The sequence below is a fragment of the Chenopodium album genome, chromosome 6 (assembly GCF_948465745.1).
Source record: "Chenopodium album chromosome 6, dcCheAlbu1.1, whole genome shotgun sequence".
Classification (NCBI taxonomy): domain Eukaryota; kingdom Viridiplantae; phylum Streptophyta; class Magnoliopsida; order Caryophyllales; family Amaranthaceae; genus Chenopodium; species Chenopodium album.
Window position 1 is genome coordinate 2468837 of NC_137839.1, and position 19166 is coordinate 2488002.

General features: G+C 32.8%; 2 protein-coding genes across 2 annotated transcripts; both read left to right on the forward strand.

Moving 5' to 3' along the window:
• The first annotated feature begins 899 nt into the window (after positions 1–899).
• Positions 900–4114, forward strand: LOC145634255 (rac-like GTP-binding protein ARAC7). The gene is made up of 8 exons (XM_081685678.1): positions 900–1309; positions 1659–1746; positions 1881–1990; positions 2486–2549; positions 2663–2724; positions 2830–2895; positions 2990–3096; positions 3694–4114. The coding sequence occupies exons 1-8, from the start codon at positions 1211–1213 to the stop codon at positions 3722–3724; spliced, it is 627 nt and encodes a 208-aa protein (XP_081541804.1). The 5' UTR covers positions 900–1210; the 3' UTR covers positions 3725–4114.
• An 8448-nt stretch (positions 4115–12562) lies between these two features.
• On the forward strand, positions 12563–19075 carry LOC145635553 (peroxisomal fatty acid beta-oxidation multifunctional protein AIM1-like). The gene is made up of 18 exons (XM_081686861.1): positions 12563–12777; positions 12880–12951; positions 13127–13189; positions 13282–13338; positions 13466–13533; positions 13793–13874; positions 13955–14010; positions 14859–15161; positions 15242–15328; positions 15519–15693; positions 15932–16053; positions 16250–16413; positions 17123–17377; positions 17509–17630; positions 17738–17859; positions 17941–18089; positions 18208–18346; positions 18739–19075. Exons 1-18 carry the CDS (start codon positions 12684–12686, stop codon positions 18778–18780), a joined length of 2172 nt encoding a protein of 723 aa, XP_081542987.1. The 5' UTR covers positions 12563–12683; the 3' UTR covers positions 18781–19075.
• Positions 19076–19166: the final 91 nt, after the last annotated feature.

Here is a 19166-nt window from a genome sequence, read left to right on the forward strand (position 1 = left end):
TTAAACTAAAAACAAAACAAATTAAATATACTTACTTTGTTTTGCTCATTCTTGTTCATAATTGTCGTTTCTTTATATTTTTCATGAATATAAACCATATTTTAGGTAGTGAAATTGATTTTCAGCTTTAATTGAGCAATTTTGTGCTTGTTTGAGTGGTTAAAATAATAATCAAAAGAAATTTTGTGGTTTTGTTGAGAAGAATGAAGGATTTGATGATGCTAAAATGGTGGGTTGGGAAATTAGAGAGAGAAAAGATGGGGAGAGAGAAATGAAATTGAAATTTTGCTTATTTTAGGTTTATATTGATTTATATATTCTCAGAGCTTTTTATGTTATTTTGTTTTAAAGATGTATTATTTCATTTAATATGTTGGAGTACCATGAGAATAGTACTCCAGTAGTACCTAATACTAATTGATCCAAACAATTCCATTAAAATCTCTGTTTCTACACAATTACTTATAGAATTGGCAAAACAAAATAACAAATCAAATTAAAATTGGGACAAACAAAAGGAGACGATCCGAGTACCAGCATGACAAGGTAAGTGCTTGCATTAGAAGCTAGCCAACTACTAACATTCTCGATACTCCAAATCCGAAGGAAAATTGAATTGGAAATTAGACAGACAGTTGGATCCCAACCTCCCTAACTCAACCGTGAGAGACATTGTGCCGTTGTACTAAGTGGGTCCTTTACTACAAAGCCACCTACTCTTTAATTTTTTTAATATTTTTTTAAATTAAAATTTTCATCTTATCTCCCTTTCAAAAAAAATATTTCTGTTGGATTTTGAAATTTATTGAGAGGGATGAAAAAGTTTGTAATTTTCCAGTTTACCAAGAATTGAACACACACCCTCCTTTGACTCCTTGCATTGCACACTTTCTCTCTCTCTCCTAATTTTCTTATTAATATTAATTGAAATCCCAAAAAATTAAAATAAAAACAAAAAACAGTTCTTTTCTTTATTTATTTTGTGCCTCATTTATTACCCAAAAACAGTTCTTTTCTTTATTTTCACTCTTTTAAAGCAAGAAAGTTCTATAAAAATCGAACCTTTTTCAAATAAAAACCATATTTGATGCTTCTTTAGTACTCAAACTTCTGGGTATTTTTCATATAAATTGAACTACTGTTGAAAATTTTAACCTCTACCCTCTCACTAATTATTATTGATTTTTCTCCCAAATAAACTTTTACAAAAATGAGTGCTTCAAAGTTTATTAAATGTGTTACTGTAGGAGATGGAGCTGTTGGAAAAACATGTATGCTCATTTGTTATACCAGTAACAAATTTCCTACTGTAAGTTTTTCTAATTTTCTTACCTAAAGATTCTTACTTTCTTGCATTGTTTGTGTATCTGCTTGAATTTGAGCTATTTTCTTGTCATTTATGTTAATGGGTATTTAAATTTACTATCTTTTATTTGCATTTTGTGTTCAAATAAGCTGATTCTATGGTTTAATTTTCAATTCCTCAAAAACCCATTTCAAAATTAAATTGAACAAAATGCTTGGTTGATAATTTTTTGATTATAAAATGAATATTATTGATTGGGATTTTGAGTTTGATATCACTTCATTCACTTGGGATATGTTACCTTAAAGTTCACTCTTTATGCTAATTAATGATACTTTTCCTTTTCTGGCAGGATTACATTCCTACTGTATTTGATAATTTCAGTGCTAATGTGGCTGTTGATGGAAGCATTGTCAACTTGGGACTTTGGGATACTGCTGGTATAACAAATTAACAACTACCTATGTCCCTTTTTGTTTGTTCTATTTGACTTTTTACGGTCTCTAAAACACGTCTTTTTTTTTTTTACGGTTGCCGTGTTTGAGAATTGCTGTTATATGCTTGAAAATTTCAGGTCAAGAAGATTATAGCAGGTTAAGGCCATTGAGTTACAGGGGTGCAGACATATTTGTGCTGGCATTTTCTTTGATCAGCAGGGCAAGTTATGAAAATGTCCTAAAGAAGGTACTTATTGATTTTCTGATGAAATGTGGGTAAAAATTGTTTTTTAATAATGTTTATTGTATGATTATATCATTAAATTAACATCATGTTTAACAAAAGTTGGGACCTTTTCTTTCTGACTCAAAGCTGAGCCTACATGCACTCAGCACTTTACTGTCTGTTACAAATTAGAAATTCATTACTGTTCAAGGACCTAATTATCATGATTGTTTATTAATTCTATGCCTTAAAATATCCCTTAATTATTGACACCCTTCAAAAATTGATGAGATTGCATGATTTTTATTTTCCCTGATACAAATTCATAACTTAGTTTTGCATTCATGAACCTAATAATCTTGATTGTATAATACTTGTTGATAAGATTATTGACAATTTGACACCCTCCAAAAATTGATGAGATTGCATGATTATTGTTGTCCTTGATACAAATTCATAGCTTAATTTTGTGTACATTGATGCTTATGATTGTGCATTGTTTCAAAAATCTTTCAGTGGATGCCTGAACTTCGTAGATTCGCACCCAATGTTCCAATTGTACTTGTTGGAACAAAACTAGGTAATTATACGGCCTTATTCGAACCAATGCATTTGCAAGAACTATAATGATTTGCTATATATGTGTTCTGTAATAATGATTGAAATTGTAATTTGTTTTGTACTATCTCTCAGATCTTAGGGATGAAAGAGGGTATTCTGATCCTACTGGATCAAATATCATAACTCCTGCTCAAGTATGTTATGTTCCTTTGCTTAATGCTGTCTCCTTTTTATATTACAATCTATAATATGCGCACGGAAACTACGAGTAGAAGGCTAATGAACATGTAATTATACAGGGAGAAGAGTTACGGAAGCAAATTGGTGCTGCAGCTTATATAGAGTGCAGCTCTAAAACTCAGCAGGTAAATTACACCGGTTTGTGGACTTATAGCGCAATACCTTGCAAAGTATTATGAATATAATGAATTTTAACCAAATTTCTAATTTCTTATTTAGAATGTCAAAGCTGTTTTTGATACTGCTATCAAAGTTGTTCTTCAACCTCCAAGGAGGAAAGAAGCTCCTAGGAAGAAGAAGTACAAGAAGTCTGGGTGTTCGTTCGTGTAAGTATTCTAAGGGATGCCTTTGGTTCTTATATTATGCTAGTTGAATAATTTTGGATGTTGCAATTATTCTAGCAAATAGGATATATAAATTTGCACAAGTTTCTTAAGGGAAAATTCATTGTGTTGAGTATATATGATTCTAATGTGGAAGTTTGTTGTTCAATGCTTCAATCTGTCTTGCTCGGAATATTCAGAAAGATAGATATTTGTCACGAATTATACTTTTTTCTCTTACTGTACGAATATAAGATTAGCACCAATCATGTCTAAAGAAGGAAAAATAAGTTCGAGTAAGGTCTTTTACAAGTTCAGTTAAGGGTTTTTTAAGTGAAAGTCTTAATTTTGAAACAGAACTTCTGAAGTGCTTGATTGAAAAATGCAATTTGAAAACACTAGTGAAATCTTAGATGAAGTTAAAGATGTTACACAAATTTAGTTGGGATGGCAAATTACCAGTAGAGGAGTTAGCAGCAGAATTGAGTTTATGATAGCAATCAAGTATTGTGAAAGAACATTACTTTCATCTGCAAGTCAAAAAGTGCCATTAAAGGAATTTGATATTTATGTTGTTTTTTATTTTTTTTCTAAATGCAGGGGAATTATGTGTGGAGGTTGTGCTGCCTAGTTGGCGCGTTTGGATTAGAAAGAGGAGGTTCACCTCCTACTCTTTTTGGAGAAGCAATGCCATGTTGCTGAATTCAACCCGAAACTAAGGCAGCAGGTGTGTGCACTATATAATGTGGATGTGGGGTTTGATGTTGCGCGATCTGATGTATGTATGTATGTGTTATCTTTTGCGGAATTATAAACTGCAAAGTACTGAGGGAATTGTTCATTCTCTCTTGGATATTTTGCCCTATTTCACTCATTTTTAGCATCTTCTTAGTTGTTGTGTTATGTAAGAGCATATTCTGATTGCAAGTTTCAGGGATTTAGTATTTTAGTGTATTATTCCTACCAAAAAATATTTGGTCATGAGTTCATAAGCATATTATGTAGTTTGATTAATTTTCTTCACTCCTTTATTCTAAGATCACCTCGGGTGTGTCTCTTTGCACGCAAACTATCGGTCTGACCACTGATGTATCTACTGGTAAAAGAAAACCTAATGGTAAATTAAGTCTTGCAGATTTTGATGACTAATTTTGGAGTGCTTTCCTCTGTTTTGACATCAATTTTCCAAGTGTGCATCACTTTCATTGTTCATAAGTCTGCATAAATCACAAAAGCAGAAAGTGTGTTCCTGAGAGTGACATGAATTTGCAAAGCCACTCATGTAACCGAAAAGGAACCTCACAAATCTTTTTTTTTTTTTTTTTACATAATTTTACTTTCAGGGGTGTGCTAACATGTATCATACATCCGGGGTGTAAGTGTGTAACTATTTTGCGTTACAAAATATCCCCCTAGCTTTTATACCTCGTGAATATTTTACTTGTAGTAAATACACTCAATTCCCCACCCTTCTAGGATATAAATTAATATCGAGTGTGGGTAGTTGATACACTCGGGTATATGTAATAACTTGCATAGTGAGAATAATTGTTCGCGGTCCTTGTACTTACCAATTAATCATGGTCACTGATCATATGAATGTGTGCCTTTAACCAATCCCATAAATCTGATCTGACTTCTGATTTTTGACCATTGTTAAAGAGATATGTCCTTACCTTAGTTTAATTTATTACTCATAATGCTATTCAATGCCATATACAATAGGGACAATGTGGTCTCCCAAACTACAGTGCATGTAGGGCATATATTTCTACATGAAAATGAAATGTCATCTCATGGCAAAGGCATTCAATGCCCATATACTCACCTGCTGACTGATAATATACATACTTTCTCACAACATGCTAACACTAGTACTTACATTTACAAGAACCAGCATATATTATAAGCCCAAATGTGCTCTAAAATGTGAAATCCGAAAAAAAAAGGGTTCACCTAGAAAGGAAAATTATAATCGGGTAAACAGTCATGAGTATTTTTAGGTTTTTTAGATTTTCCCTAGTCTTGGGTAATACTTTGTACTTGGTAGGTATCATTCCTCTAAAATTAAGACATAAGATGCGATTAACATCGACCTAAGTAATTTTTTGTTTCTATTTGTTGAAGATGGGAGGGATTAGCTTTTATAATTATACCCGAAAAAATGCTTATTTGTTAAATAGATGACCTTTAGATATGTCATGCTACAATATTTGTGTACAGTTATCAACTTTATGAAATTGATTATGATCCTTTATAAGAATCATTAGATGGTAGAACTAGACATTCGTTTATTGATCATCTTTCTAAATAAATTTAAAATTAGGTTAGTTGATAAACTTTCATTGACTTGTTAATTAGTAAACTTTCATTGACTTTAATTAGGTTAGTAAATAGATAGAGTGATTTATGTGACATATTAAGTAATTAAAAACTTAAAGAACAATTATAAGAAAAAAGAATACGAGACACAAGTTTTACGTGGTTCGGTCGATGTGACCTACTCCACGGACGGAAACGGTCATCCAATTCTTTCACTATAGTAACGATGTTGTGACTATTACAAGATACATCAATCAATTAGGTAGACGAAATCATATTACCCGTCCATTATGTTGCACCATAAATTTAACCTCGCCAATGATAAAACTAGTTGTTATACCTTGATCAAATCTCTTGACTTGTTTGTATGCTCGATCTTGACGATCATCTTGACGTACCAAGTATTTGATGAGGCATAATAATATTGTTGACTCCTCTAAAACCTTTATTAAGCTTTCCCTTTTGTTTTGTTATTGTTGTAGGCTGTGTAGGAAGATCACTCAAACCAATCAAACATATTTTCTTTCTTGCATTTTCGTACTTGTTGTACCCTTCTTGCAACTTCCGCTTTGTATTCTCCAACTTGTTGCAATATGACGAGGAATCAGGTTTAGGTGGTGATGATGACAAAGGTTGTACACTCAACTCTTTTCGACCACGTTGTGCTAATCTTGGCGGCGATGAGGACTGATGTGGTAACTCTTGATGACGATCAACACTTATGTCGTCGTCTACACCTTTCAAATGTTTGAGGAGAACTTTCATCTCTTTGCCTTTTCCATGACGACGTTGATGATGTCGTGAAACCTCTTGATGACCCAAACTAACAACATCGTCTATTCTTTGCTTCATCGAAACACTATCAAGAACATCCCATGTTTCCTCTAAACCATCCAACTTCCTTGACGTCTCTTCCCACATAGCGGCTAGGTCCATAGTCGTTTCTTCCATGGCTATCGATCTCATTCACGTTAATTAGCGTTAAAAAGATATGAAAAGAATCAAAGGAATACTTTTCTCTCCAAGACTTCTCACTAATTTGTATGATTTATTATAATGTGAATAATGAGTAAATAGTTTAAGGAGTATTTATAACAAGAGCTAAATATAATTTGTTCATGTAATGACGGTTATGTAATAACAGATTTTATGGATTAGATTTTTGGAAACTAAAATAATATCTCATGCTAGATTGTTTAGGATTTAATCATTTATATACGGCATTATGCACTACCGAGTACCGACATAAGTGTAAGCTAACATCTAATAATTCCTTTTTTATATATAAAAAAACAATCTTTTTAAATAAAATTAGACTAAAATACTTTTGGAAAATAAAATAATTAAGAAGGAAGGTTACTCCTTTAGAATTATCAAGGATATCATATGGAAAATCAAATACATCCATGGGAGGAAAAATTTAAGAAAGCGTGTTGAGGACTTAATGAAAGTAAGCAATTATGTTTTATTTCAAAAAAAAAAAAAAAAAAAAAAGGTACCAATTATTTTGAGTATGTTTTTTAAGAAAATAAATCAATTCTTTACTGGTCAACTAATAAAATGTATGATTAAGATTAAGATTTCATACAAAATATTTAAAACTTGGATTAAAAGGTTACCACGATTTTATCATTTTATATAGCTTGTAAAACAGATTTTATGGATTAGAGTTTAGGAAAGTAAAATAATATCTCATATTGTTTAGGATAGAATAATCATTTAAAATGTATGGATAATGATCCTATGACCTAGCTAAGTCTAACATATTTTTGGAAAGTAAAAGAATTAAGAAAAAATGTTACTCCGTAAGAATTCGATCTCAAGGATATCATATGAAAGAAAAATTCAAGAAAGTGTACTGTCGAGGACTTGATGATTTTTTTTTTTTTTTTTTTTTTTTTATTATTATTATTATTATTATTATTATTATTATTATTATTATTATTATTTTTTGACAAAACTTGATGAAATATTAAATTAAATTTATGGTAAATTAATTACTTTGCATATATATAAGTAACTAATTAGTTTTTATTATAAAAAAAAGTATCTCATAATTTTGAGTATTTTTTTTATTGGTCAACTAATAAATAAATAATTTAGATTTAATACAAAATATTAAATACTTGCATTAGAAGGTTACCATGACTACAAATTTATGTTCCTATTCACAAGTATCCTTATTAATACTTGTATTATAGTTGCAAAGATGGGACTAACCTAAGTAAAATGTTTTAATATTATTACACATCATTGTCTATTCGTATTGTGATCTCATTGGTTGTTGGTGTAGTGGTGATTGGGACTACACTTGGTAGGGAGGACCCGTGTTCGATCCCCCGCAACAACAATCGGGAGGGGACTGGAACCTAACCATCCAGAACTGATCCCCGAATCCGAATTAGCCCAAAGGGTGAACCGGATGGAACACCAAAAAACCAAAAAAAAATATATATATGATATTGGCCTGGATCGCGACAACTGCAAACTAGCTACCTGCCCACAAAAGTGGTACACTAGATAATTCTTGGTACATGCCCGAAATGTGTTTGTGTACGGAAATCCTTCACATATTTACTTTTGAGATCGAGTTTTGTATGTAGGGATGTCATGCACGAATTTCTTGGGCCAATTAACCAAATTGGTATAAAACTTAGCAACCTTGAGACATATTGGTATAAAAGTTATTGCCGGCGACAAATTGGTATAAAATTTAGCAAGTTGTGACAGATTGGCATAAAAGTTAGTCACCGGTGACGTTTTGGTATAATAGTTACCATGTGATGACATATTGGTATAAAAGTTTATTAGTGATGACATTTAACCCACTTTCTTCTTAGAATAATAAGCGTACATTGTACAAAAGATACTTCTTATTGTTTGTTGTAGCTTAAATCTATTGTTTTCCTTTACCTTTTTTTTTGCTTTAAATATTTATTTTTGGAAACTATTAAAAGCCCCCCAAAAAGTTAAAGAAAAAAAAAGAGAAAAAAATGAAAAATATAGAGAAATATTCTAGATTATGCAGAAGAATTAATCAAGAAAAATTACAAGATCAAACTCTTTGATTGAGCTTTTTTGTTCCAAATATTCAATTTTATATAAATATATTTTCTCCCAACTTCATAAATATCACAACTTATTACATGACAATTTTCACTTTTGTGACACTAAATTATAAAAAAAAATCTCTTTCCATTCATTTTTTTAGATTTTTTTTAACTCACGATTTTTTTTGTTATTATTTATCGATTGTGTTAGGTGAATGAGCATGAAGGAGAGAATTATTTATCATATAATGAGAATTAACAACAAATTTATTTAAAAAAAAAAAAAAAAAACTCATTCGGTAAGAAAAAAAGGGTGAAATGTCACAGCTTGTTAATTTTTATACCAGTTTGTCGCAATTTGTTAACTTTTTTACTAATATGTAGCCGGTGACTAACTTTTATACCAATTTGTCACAAATTGCTAACTTTTATACCAATGTCACTGGCGATAACTTTTATACCAATATGTCACAAGGGTGCTAACTTTTATACCAATGTCACTGGCGATAACTTTTATACCAATATGTCACAAGGGTGCTAACTTTTATACCAATTTGGCTAATTGGCCCGAATTTCTTGTAACGCCAAAGCTATTACTAGGACTAATTTTCGACATCTACATATAGGGACACAGCGTTTTCGTTCCCAAGCTTGGTGGACTAATTAAAATGTCATTTTATATGTGTAAATCAGCATATTTGTGTGCATCTATCAACTTTAAGTTATCAAAACCAATAGCATCGCTTGGGCTTATTGATGCTGTTGTGTTGTGCCTCCCCAACATATCGCGAATGTGGGCTTTGGACATTGCAGAGGGCCGCAAACCTTTGTTACGAATGAAGTTCGTACAATATTGATGATCATACATTGAGGTTAACTGGGATCTTAAAGGTATGTATTTGGACTTTATACTGATTTCGAATACTTTTACAATAAAACACATGACTTGAGATCGTTTTTCTGTTGTAGGAGGAAAAAGGTTTCAAAGAGCTACTTTTATCCGAATGTTAGTCGTGGCTTTTCTCAGCATATACAAGAGTATTTAGGAGTCCACTAAGGGACGACCATACTTGTAGGATTTGTTCTATAGGTCGTACCTCTGTATCCTTAGCCTCTAGAAAGGAGTCCACTAAGGGTAACTAAGTAATTGGCTAAATTAATATAAAAATATACATCCATTACACACATATAAGATAGGAAATAGACACTGACTAGACATAAAAACACCATATACTTAATAAATTGAGGGTACGTATCAGTTTTTGCTAGCCTTAGGGTCAAAGCAAGGCAATGATTCCCAAGACATATTTAGACATGATAACGAAGGGTGGACCAAGACATGAATGAGATGGTTTTAGACACTAAAGTAGGTTTCTTGCTTCTTTAGAAAACCTTGAAAGCACTTTAATGCTTAAACTTGCTAGTCAATAAAAATTCAAGTCATTTACATGTTGTACAAAAATAATTAGGTTTAGTCTTTAGTGTCACATTTTTTTTATTAATATTGTACATCTTTACATTGAGTTAGTTATAGTCATTAGGGCTGAGCAAAACTACCCGAAAAACCGATCCGTAACCGTTCCGAAAATTAGGGTACCCGATCCCGATAACCATAACGGTTCGGGTACCCGTTTCGATAATTTGTTATCGGGTATGATTATGGGTATCATTTTAAAATTAACGGTTACCCGATCCGATCCGATAAGCATTTTTTTTTGCTTTTTTTCCCTTACTTAAATCTATTAATATAAATCTAAACTTTTACTTTACTTCATAATATCAATGATTAGTAATATTATTAATAATTTGGTCAAGATCATATGATATTGTTTTTAATTAGTTGTAAATTATATCATAATAACTACATAATTAAGTTTAATTATCATTATTGGATATCTTATTGGGTACCCAATAACCGATTCGAAAATCCGGGTATCCGAAATCCGGATACCCGAACTTATCGGTTCCGGTTATGGGTATCACTTTTAGTAATTTTGGTTATCGGGTACCCGAATTGTAAGTACTAACGGTACGGGTACCCGTCCCATGCTCACCCCTTAGTCATTGTGTACAAGTAATGTGAAACTACCTAGCAAAACCACACCAACTTTCATTATATTAATTTGGTATTTTAGGCTTTTACCAAACTTAAAGTACCAATGAAACTTCCTCTTCAATTAAAAAAATGAGTTTGATATTTCCAATGAATTTTCATCATTTCAGGTTTCACATGAAAGTTAAGCACTTTGGTCCAATCTTCTTCTCTTGAAAATCTCATTGCATTTTCTTCCTTGCTTGACTTGAGTTGACTTTACTGCTCCTCAAAACATATCGACGACTTCACCGTTCCTTCTCATATTTTATAAACTAAATATAACATACACCCGCTTACATTATACCGAGTACTAATACTAGAGTTTAATGTGTTTTTTATTATGTACTCCGTAATAATAAAACGACAGCCAATTATGTACTTATTTTTAGTTTTTTTTGGAGTATATGCTTTTATAATGATGTTTATAGGTTTCAAAAAAAAATAATGATGTTTATATTTACTACGTATTTATGTTATTTTTCTATTTTTGATTACAATGTCTATATGCTTTACTTTGTGATTATTATTACCAATTTGATTTTATATGTTTTGTGCTTTTTGCAACAAGAAAAATTCTAAGAGGCCCGATTTCATGTAATTTAATTGGATGCATATTCTACTTTGCAATTGATTATTTTAGAATCATATATCTTAAATTGTTTTCTTATTACTTTGTTAATCTCATTTCGTCGTATTATACTTTGTAATTAACTCAATCTCCTACAACTTTATACCGACTAAACTGTGCTCCATGACATTTAACACAAAAACATTTAAATGAAGTATATTGTCGTGGTCATTCCCGCACCAATGCTACAGCCTGCAATGGCTGCAATAGTTGCAAGAATGACTAGTAGGGTCGACATAGTTTATGTGCATGTTTCTCGTGGTAGATATTCCATTAAGACCAATCAGTAATGCCTAAAATAATCTTCTTTTTTTCTCCCTTTTTATGGTAGGTATAAGGTTTAAACCTTTTTTGATGATTAGTTGGTATCTAATTGATATAACTTGTTGCATTACCTGATTTGATTTGCTGTGGTAAACTGGTAAATTACTACTAATTATTAGTTGTTTTTAGTGTATGTACAAAAAAAAAAAAAAAAAAAAAAAAAAAAAAAAAAAAAACTAAATATGCAATAAGCGAGCTAATTAATTATTATTATTATTATTTTTTAAAAAAAACTTATATTTTAAGCTTTCTTCTTAAAGAGTTTTTAACACTACAATCAACTTTTTAAGGGCTCGTTTGGCATTGTTGTAGTTTTTTGTTTTTCAAAATCATATGATACATGTCATAAAATGAATCAAAAATTATTCAAATTGATTAAAAATATGATAATTTTTAAAACTAACAACAAAAAAGTGAAAACACTTTTTTCTTGTTTTTTTTTTTTTTTTTTTTTTTTTTTTTTTTTAAAAGAGAAAACTGGAAACCAAAAATAATGCCAAACAAGCCCTAAATGTTCAAACCTCGATAAAGATATGATAACTTAATAAGGTTTGCTAAAATCAACAATTCTTTATATTTGGACCAGATAAGAGAAAAATTACCCTAAACACTTCCATATTTAGAACTATGCAAATATATTTTAAATGCACATGCATACTCAACAAAAAAATTACTTGATAAAGTTTGCTTCAAAACTATCCTACTCTATATTCCTATTATGTATTTTCTTCAAAAAAATATTCCTAATATGTATTATATGGAGTATTATTATAGAAGTACATGCAAATATGCTTTAAAAATTATCCTTATCGCATATAAAAATTACATGTAATCGGGCGTATATTCTAATCGGATTCACTAATCACTCTCACATATCACAGTGTCACACATTCACACCAATACACCAACAGTCAACGCTCCCCCCTCTGTTCAACCCCGCACATTAAAAATTGAGTAAAAGTTTTAGTAATTTTCTTTATTTATTCCAACAACAAAACCTCTAAAATTAGCACTATGTTAGTATTTACCTATAAATAGGCACAAAATCCAGCTTTGTGTAAACTAATTAAACAAAATAATCTTACACGTAATTTTCTGATCAAAACATTCATTCTTTCATTTTCTCCGCCTTATTTTTTCTCTTTCTCTCTCCAAATCCAAAATAATTCCAATGGCGGGAGCTCGAATTTCAATGGAGGTCGGCAACGATGGCGTCGCTCTCATCACTCTTTCTAATCCTCCTGTTAATTCGCTTGCGATTCCAAGTTTGTTCTTTTTTTTGTTTTGTTTCGTTTTTGTTTTTTTATTTCAATTCAAATTGCGAATTTTGATTATTTTTTACGATTTTTTGGTTGATTTTGGTGCAGTAATCAATGGATTGAAGGAGAAATACGATGAAGCGATGCGTCGAAATGACGTCAAAGCTATCGTCATCACCGGTAAGTTGGAACGATTTCTCAGTTTTTTTTTTTTTTTTTTTTTTTTTTTTTTTTTTTTTTTTTAAGTGCGTTTATATGTCTGAATAAGCAGGAATTTCCAGAATTTGAATTTTTCTGAATTTTATGGGTTGATTTGCGTATAATTACTGTTAGTGTATTTTTTGCTCAATTTTAGGTGAGAATGGGAGGTTTTCAGGTGGATTTGACATCAATGTTTTCCAGAAAGTTCATCAAACTGGTAAATTTTGCTTACTTGAATGTTGTTGCTTTTGTGGAATGAAAGAATAAGATTGGTTGTGAAATTGATTGTGAGGGTTTTTGATTTGGCAGGGGATGTGTCGGTTTTGCCGGATGTGTCGGTTGATCTTTTGGTCCATACAATTGAAGGTCCTTGATTTAATTAAGCATTAGTGTTTTCTTTGATTTGTTGTAAATCATATTATAAGCATGTTTAATATACTGATGTTGCATGAGTTGAAATGTTCCTGATGATATGCTGGTTTATTGGCTTAAGGTGCTCGAAAGCCGTCTGTTGCTGCCATACAAGGACTTGCACTTGGGGGTGGCTTAGAATTGGCTATGGTTTGTGTCATTATTCTTTCACCTGATACTGGCTTTTGTTTTCATTAATTTTTATGTCGTAATTTAAACGTCTCATTTGTCATTTGCAAATAGGGTTTACTTTAAGAAACACTCTTAGCCAGAAAATAAGAAAGAGATTAACACTTTTAAGCATAGAAAAGTACGGAAAGAATGAGTATCGTTATACGGACATTGTGCTTGCTTTCCTCCTTAGTTCCGTTCCAATATTTAAGTATGAGCATTCTTGCACCGTTTGCAGGGATGTCATGCACGCATTTCTGCACCAAAAGCACAACTTGGTTTGCCCGAGCTATCACTTGGAGTGATTCCGGGTTTTGGAGGTAAGGAGATTTGCCATTTATCCTAATTGCACACTTACACTAGAGTTGAATTTGAAACGAGATTATGGACATTTATACAGGGACACAACGTCTTCCCAGACTTGTTGGGCTAAAAAAGGCTGTTGAGATCATGCTGGTAAGCCTTGACCTCCCTCATATCATGTTATGAGAATGGCTCTTAAAGAATATGCTATGCATGAATGCATGATTAACATTTTCAGTTTGTCATCAATTAATCATGATTTTTTATTTCCAAATATTGTGCGTATGCAAATTGTATCACTGAGATGGACATAGAATTAAACTTGATATTATTATTGTTGTACGTGTAAGTGTTTTTATACTTTCTTTATGGTGGTTGATATTAGATCTTCTGCATCCAAATTTATGATATCTTTTTTGGAAGAAATTTTTAGCAGTGTATTGATTAAAGTTGCAAATATCCTAGCTATGGGGAATCATGGTTGAGTTATAGATTAATTGTCACTCTGATTAATGTTTAGATGAAAGTGATTCATGAGAAATACATGCCCAATTGTCCATCTATGCACATAACTAGGATTTATATTTTAATCTAATATAAATTAATGGGTGGAAAAGTAATAGGATACCTAATTGTCTTTCAGCTCAGTAGATTAAAATTTGAAACTATTGACAATAATAGGATTTATATTTTAATCTAAAATAAATGAGTGCTAATGAAGCTCAATAGTTTTGCATTGTTTGCAACAGAATGAGGCCTCTTAATTGTCTTTCAGCTCAGTAGATTAAAATTTGAAACTATTCTTTTGGAAGTCCTTTGTCATCAACAAGAGCCTCATACTTTGTGATTGTTCTAACACTAACTTTAAATTTCTTGTTTGACATGACATTTTATGCTTTATCTCTAGTTTCTAACTGAAGATTTTGTGAAGATTTTTTTTTTCCTCTTTCCCTTCAACGTTGACTTTGTAATTTTCTGTGATTTCTGATGTCTTCCCAAAGTCATCAAAACCAATAACATCTGAGGAAGGAATGAAGCTTGGCCTTATCGATGCTGTTGTGTCTCCTCAAGAGCTGCTGAAAGTATCACGCTTGTGGGCTTTGGATATTGCAGAGGGCCGGAAACCTTTCGTACGCTCCCTCCACATGTCAGAAAAGCTAGGTTCCATCTCTGAATCACATGAATTCCTGATGGCAGCAAGACAAAAGGCAAAACAGACTGCTCGAAACATGCCTCAGCACCAAGCCTGTCTTGATGTTATTGAGGAGGGTATAGTGCATGGAGGTTATGCTGGAGTCTTAAAGGTATTTGAGTGTGAAGGCTTTCATATTTTATGAATGGTTTTACAACAAATTTGAATCTGATAATTACTATTCTGTTATAGGAGGCCAAAGTTTTCAAAGAGCTAGTTTTAACAGATACTGCCAAAGGTCTGGTGCATGTGTTTTTTGCTCAGCGTATGACATCAAAGGTGATTAATTAATCTCATTTTTCTCCTTCTGTCTCATCCAAATAAGGGAGCATTTAAGATGTTGACTCTATACCCTTACATTTACTGGCAATACTTCAATAATTTGTCACTGTTGGTTGCTATTCCTTCATATAAATGTACTTTGTCTATTTTTTTTAAAAAAAAATGTTTCTATGTGCGTTTGTGACAGGTTCCAGGTGTTTCTGATGTTGGACTGAAACCAAGACGTATGAAGAAAGTTGCTGTTATTGGTGGGGGCTTAATGGGTTCTGGCATTGCAACTGCCCTACTCTTAGGAAACATAAAAGTTGTGTTGAAGGAAGTAAATGCTGAATTTCTTGACAGGGGATTAAAATCTATTCAAGGTAGTTTTATCCTTCTATCAAATAGTGTTCTTTGGCTCTCTTTCTTCTAAAAGATTGAGGTAAATGAAGTGATGTCAAAATTAGAAATTGAATGATTGACCTTAACTTCTGTTTTGCATGTAGTGACCGGGTTACCTTTCCTGTCCACAATACAGTTCTGAATCCTAACTGATATTGAATTGACAATACTCCTTTAGTCAGTATTTAATGCCCGGGAATCTTATATTACATGTGGCAGGCAATATAACAGGCTTAGTGTCGAGAGGGAAGCTGGTGAAGGACAAGGCAGAGAAAGTGCTTTCGTTGCTCCAAGGTGTATTGGACTACTCAGAATTTAAAGATGCTGATATGGTCATAGAGGTTAGTTGTCTCAAACTCCTTACATGCATTAGGTTAGGTGCTGATGATGACAAAAGATATGAATTTTTCTTGTACTACCTTTGTTTCAAATTATTTGCTTAGATTGGTAGTAATTGTAATTGCATATAGTGGCCTGATTCAGGAAGGCTCATAATATTAGAATGACTTGCTAAGTTTGTCTGATCCTGTCATCCAGGCTGTTGTCGAAAATGTTCCTTTGAAACAAAGAATTTTTAGTGAACTTGAGAAAACCTGCCCTCCACATTGCATTCTAGCAACTAACACATCAACTATTGACCTCAATGTGGTTGGAGAAAAGACCAGTTCTCAGGAACGTATTATTGGTGCACATTTTTTCAGGTTTGGTGCTTTTCTTATTTATTTTTTCTTTACCAGCTGTGAGATAAATTTTGCTTTTTTTTTTTTAAATAGCCAATTTGCTGATCTGCCTCCAATAAATTTGAGGCAACTGTAATTTTTCCTTCGAGGACCATACTTTTGCCTTGTATTGAAATGATGTTACATCCTCTTTCTTTGCAATACCACCTGTTCTGCTGTTCATGAAGCATCCTGCTTTCGACATCAGAAGTCTTATACTGTGTAGACTGATATCTGACAATATAAATCTGTGGCAAGAGGTCAGAGGAAGTACCCATGTGGGAATTGCATGTGGCCTCTTCATTTCTTCTGATAAATACCAGAAAAATTAGAACCTGTTCCAGATGAAATTCAGATGCGTTCTTAATAGACCCTTGATCACTTTTCAGTGATTGGCCAATATTTCATCCTCTTCCTGCTCAAACTTTTTGTGCAAATGGTCAAGAACATTTAGAAAGAGGTAGTACTAAATTATAGCAATAGAAAGTCACCTTAGACTGAGGCTGAGAGTGATACGCATAGCAAAATCAATCGCGTACGGATTCCTTATTAAGGCTCTCTCTGCGATGCTGATTTTTGTAGTGAAGCTCAACTGATCTGTTCTGTTCTGTCGTAATATGGTATTTGTTATAGTATTTTGCAATTGTGGCTTTGTATTCTTCTAATTCTACTAGGGGTTTCTGATTGACAGTCCTGCGCATATCATGCCTCTCCTGGAGATTGTGCGGACAAATAAGACTTCGGCTCAAGTTATTCTTGACCTCATCTCAGTTGGTAAAACAATTAATAAAGTGCCTGTTGTGGTCGGTAATTGTACTGGATTTGCTGTCAATAGGGCTTTCTTCCCATACTCCCAGAGTGCTCATCTTTTGGCAAACTTGGGAGTTGATATCTTCAGGATTGACAGGGTGATTTGTGATTTTGGCTTGCCTATTGGCCCTTTCCAGTAATTTTCTCCACCTTCTCACGATGTGGCATTATTTTACATTTAATTCCATCTTTCTGGTTGATGTTTGTTTGTTGTCATCAACTTGAGGGCTATATGGGTGGTGAATGAGCACTTTATTAATTTTCCAGGCTTCAAGATTTAGCTGGATATGGAGTTGCACTTGCAGTAGCAAAAGAATTTCGCGCTTCCTTCTCTGATCGTACTTTTGAGTCTCCATTAGTTGAACTTCTTGTAAAAAATGGGCGTAATGGTAAATAATGATTATCATAGCTATAAAACCTGTTGATTGCTGAACTTATTCTAGCTTCTTTAATCTTATCTCTTGTCATAACTTTGTTGACGTTTCTGGCATCACAGGTAAAAACAATGGGAAAGGATACTATGTTTATGGAAAGGGTAGCAAGCCAAAACCTGATTTCTCCGTGCTGCCCATCATTGAAGAATCTAGGAGGGTGACCAATATTATGCCTGGTGGAAAGGTAAAGAAGTGATACTAGCAGTCTTAAATTAAATTTTCGTAAGTAGTGAATCTTTGGTGATCTCTCTCCCTTTCTATGCAGCCTATATCTGTATCAGACCAAGATATTTTGGGAATGATACTCTTTCCAGTGGTAAATGAGGCATGTCGTGTTCTCGATGAAGGAGTGGTGGTTCGAGCATCTGATCTTGATGTAGCTTCTGTTCTTGGGATGAGTTTCCCTTCATATCGGTCTGTCTTTCAACTGGGTTGACTTTTGAGTTTCGAAATTTTTCTGAAAATTCTTACTTTCAGAGAGTAGTGTAAATATTTAATGGCTAGTTACTGAAAATTTTCTACATTCTTGCAGTGGCGGTCTTGTTTTCTGGGCTGATACTGTTGGGCCAAGCCATATATACAATTGTCTGAAGAAGTGGTCGAACCTGTATGGCAATTTCTTTAAACCGTCTCGATTCTTGGAGGAAAGAGTTACCAAAGGCTTGTTACTGGTTAGTGCATTATTTTTTTTCCCAGCTGCCATTTTTTTCTTATATTGCATCAACTATTGTGATTGTGATATTTCTTCTAGGATTCATGGAAAATAATTATCATTTCTGAAGAGAAGCATCTCTGGCATTCGTCAGAAATAACTATCTTGTCAATTCTCCTAGTAAAAGAACAAAGAAAAAAAAATCGAAAGAAAGAAAAGGGACGCTATGAAAAATCTTGTGTTCTTGATTTTGCTAAAATGATGGAGTATTTATTAGTGGATCAGAAAGTCTTTATAATGTCATCCAATTTAATTGTGGATTTAAAATGGACACACCACCTTTTGTAATGATTTTTATAATGGAACACCAAAATCTCTGCCTCACAGTGTAGCATATCCTCTTTCTTGCAGAGTGCACCTGCTTCATCATCAGCTTCAAAGTCGCGCTTGTAGGATGTGACCATGCTGACAGAGGAATCATTTGACATTCCGTGGCTCACTACATACAGTGAGATGACTGAGATCTAGTTTTAGCGGTTCACATCAGTTGTTCAATAATTCCCTCCCCTTCACTCTCCTTTAGCCGTCCTCCCCTTTCCTCCCAAAGATTGGGGTTAAGGGAAAGGATAGAGATCTAAATAAAAGTATTGTAACAATCAAATAGATTGTTGATTCAAAGATGTGAAATTGTATAAAAGAAAGCGAGTTGCATTTTATTGCAGAATAATGTTGTAATTTATTGGAACTCCGCTCAATTTCTCCCAACTATGGTATATGATTCACAATTTTTGTAGTTAGCAATTTAGCATAACATGGCATGTTGGTCTGGAATTACTGGC

Bases quoted from the DNA above. Each gene is read 5' to 3' on its own strand.
- LOC145634255 (XM_081685678.1), top strand. From the start codon at position 1,211: ATGAGTGCTTCAAAGTTTATTAAATGTGTTACTGTAGGAGATGGAGCT. The intron at 1,747-1,880 runs GTATAACAAATT...TGAAAATTTCAG, and splicing joins GGGACTTTGGGATACTGCTG to GTCAAGAAGATTATAGCAGG. The intron at 1,991-2,485 runs GTACTTATTGAT...AAAATCTTTCAG, and splicing joins ATGAAAATGTCCTAAAGAAG to TGGATGCCTGAACTTCGTAG.
- LOC145635553 (XM_081686861.1), top strand. From the start codon at position 12,684: ATGGCGGGAGCTCGAATTTCAATGGAGGTCGGCAACGATGGCGTCGCT. The intron at 13,339-13,465 runs GTCCTTGATTTA...TATTGGCTTAAG, and splicing joins TTTGGTCCATACAATTGAAG to GTGCTCGAAAGCCGTCTGTT. The intron at 15,329-15,518 runs GTGATTAATTAA...CGTTTGTGACAG, and splicing joins CTCAGCGTATGACATCAAAG to GTTCCAGGTGTTTCTGATGT.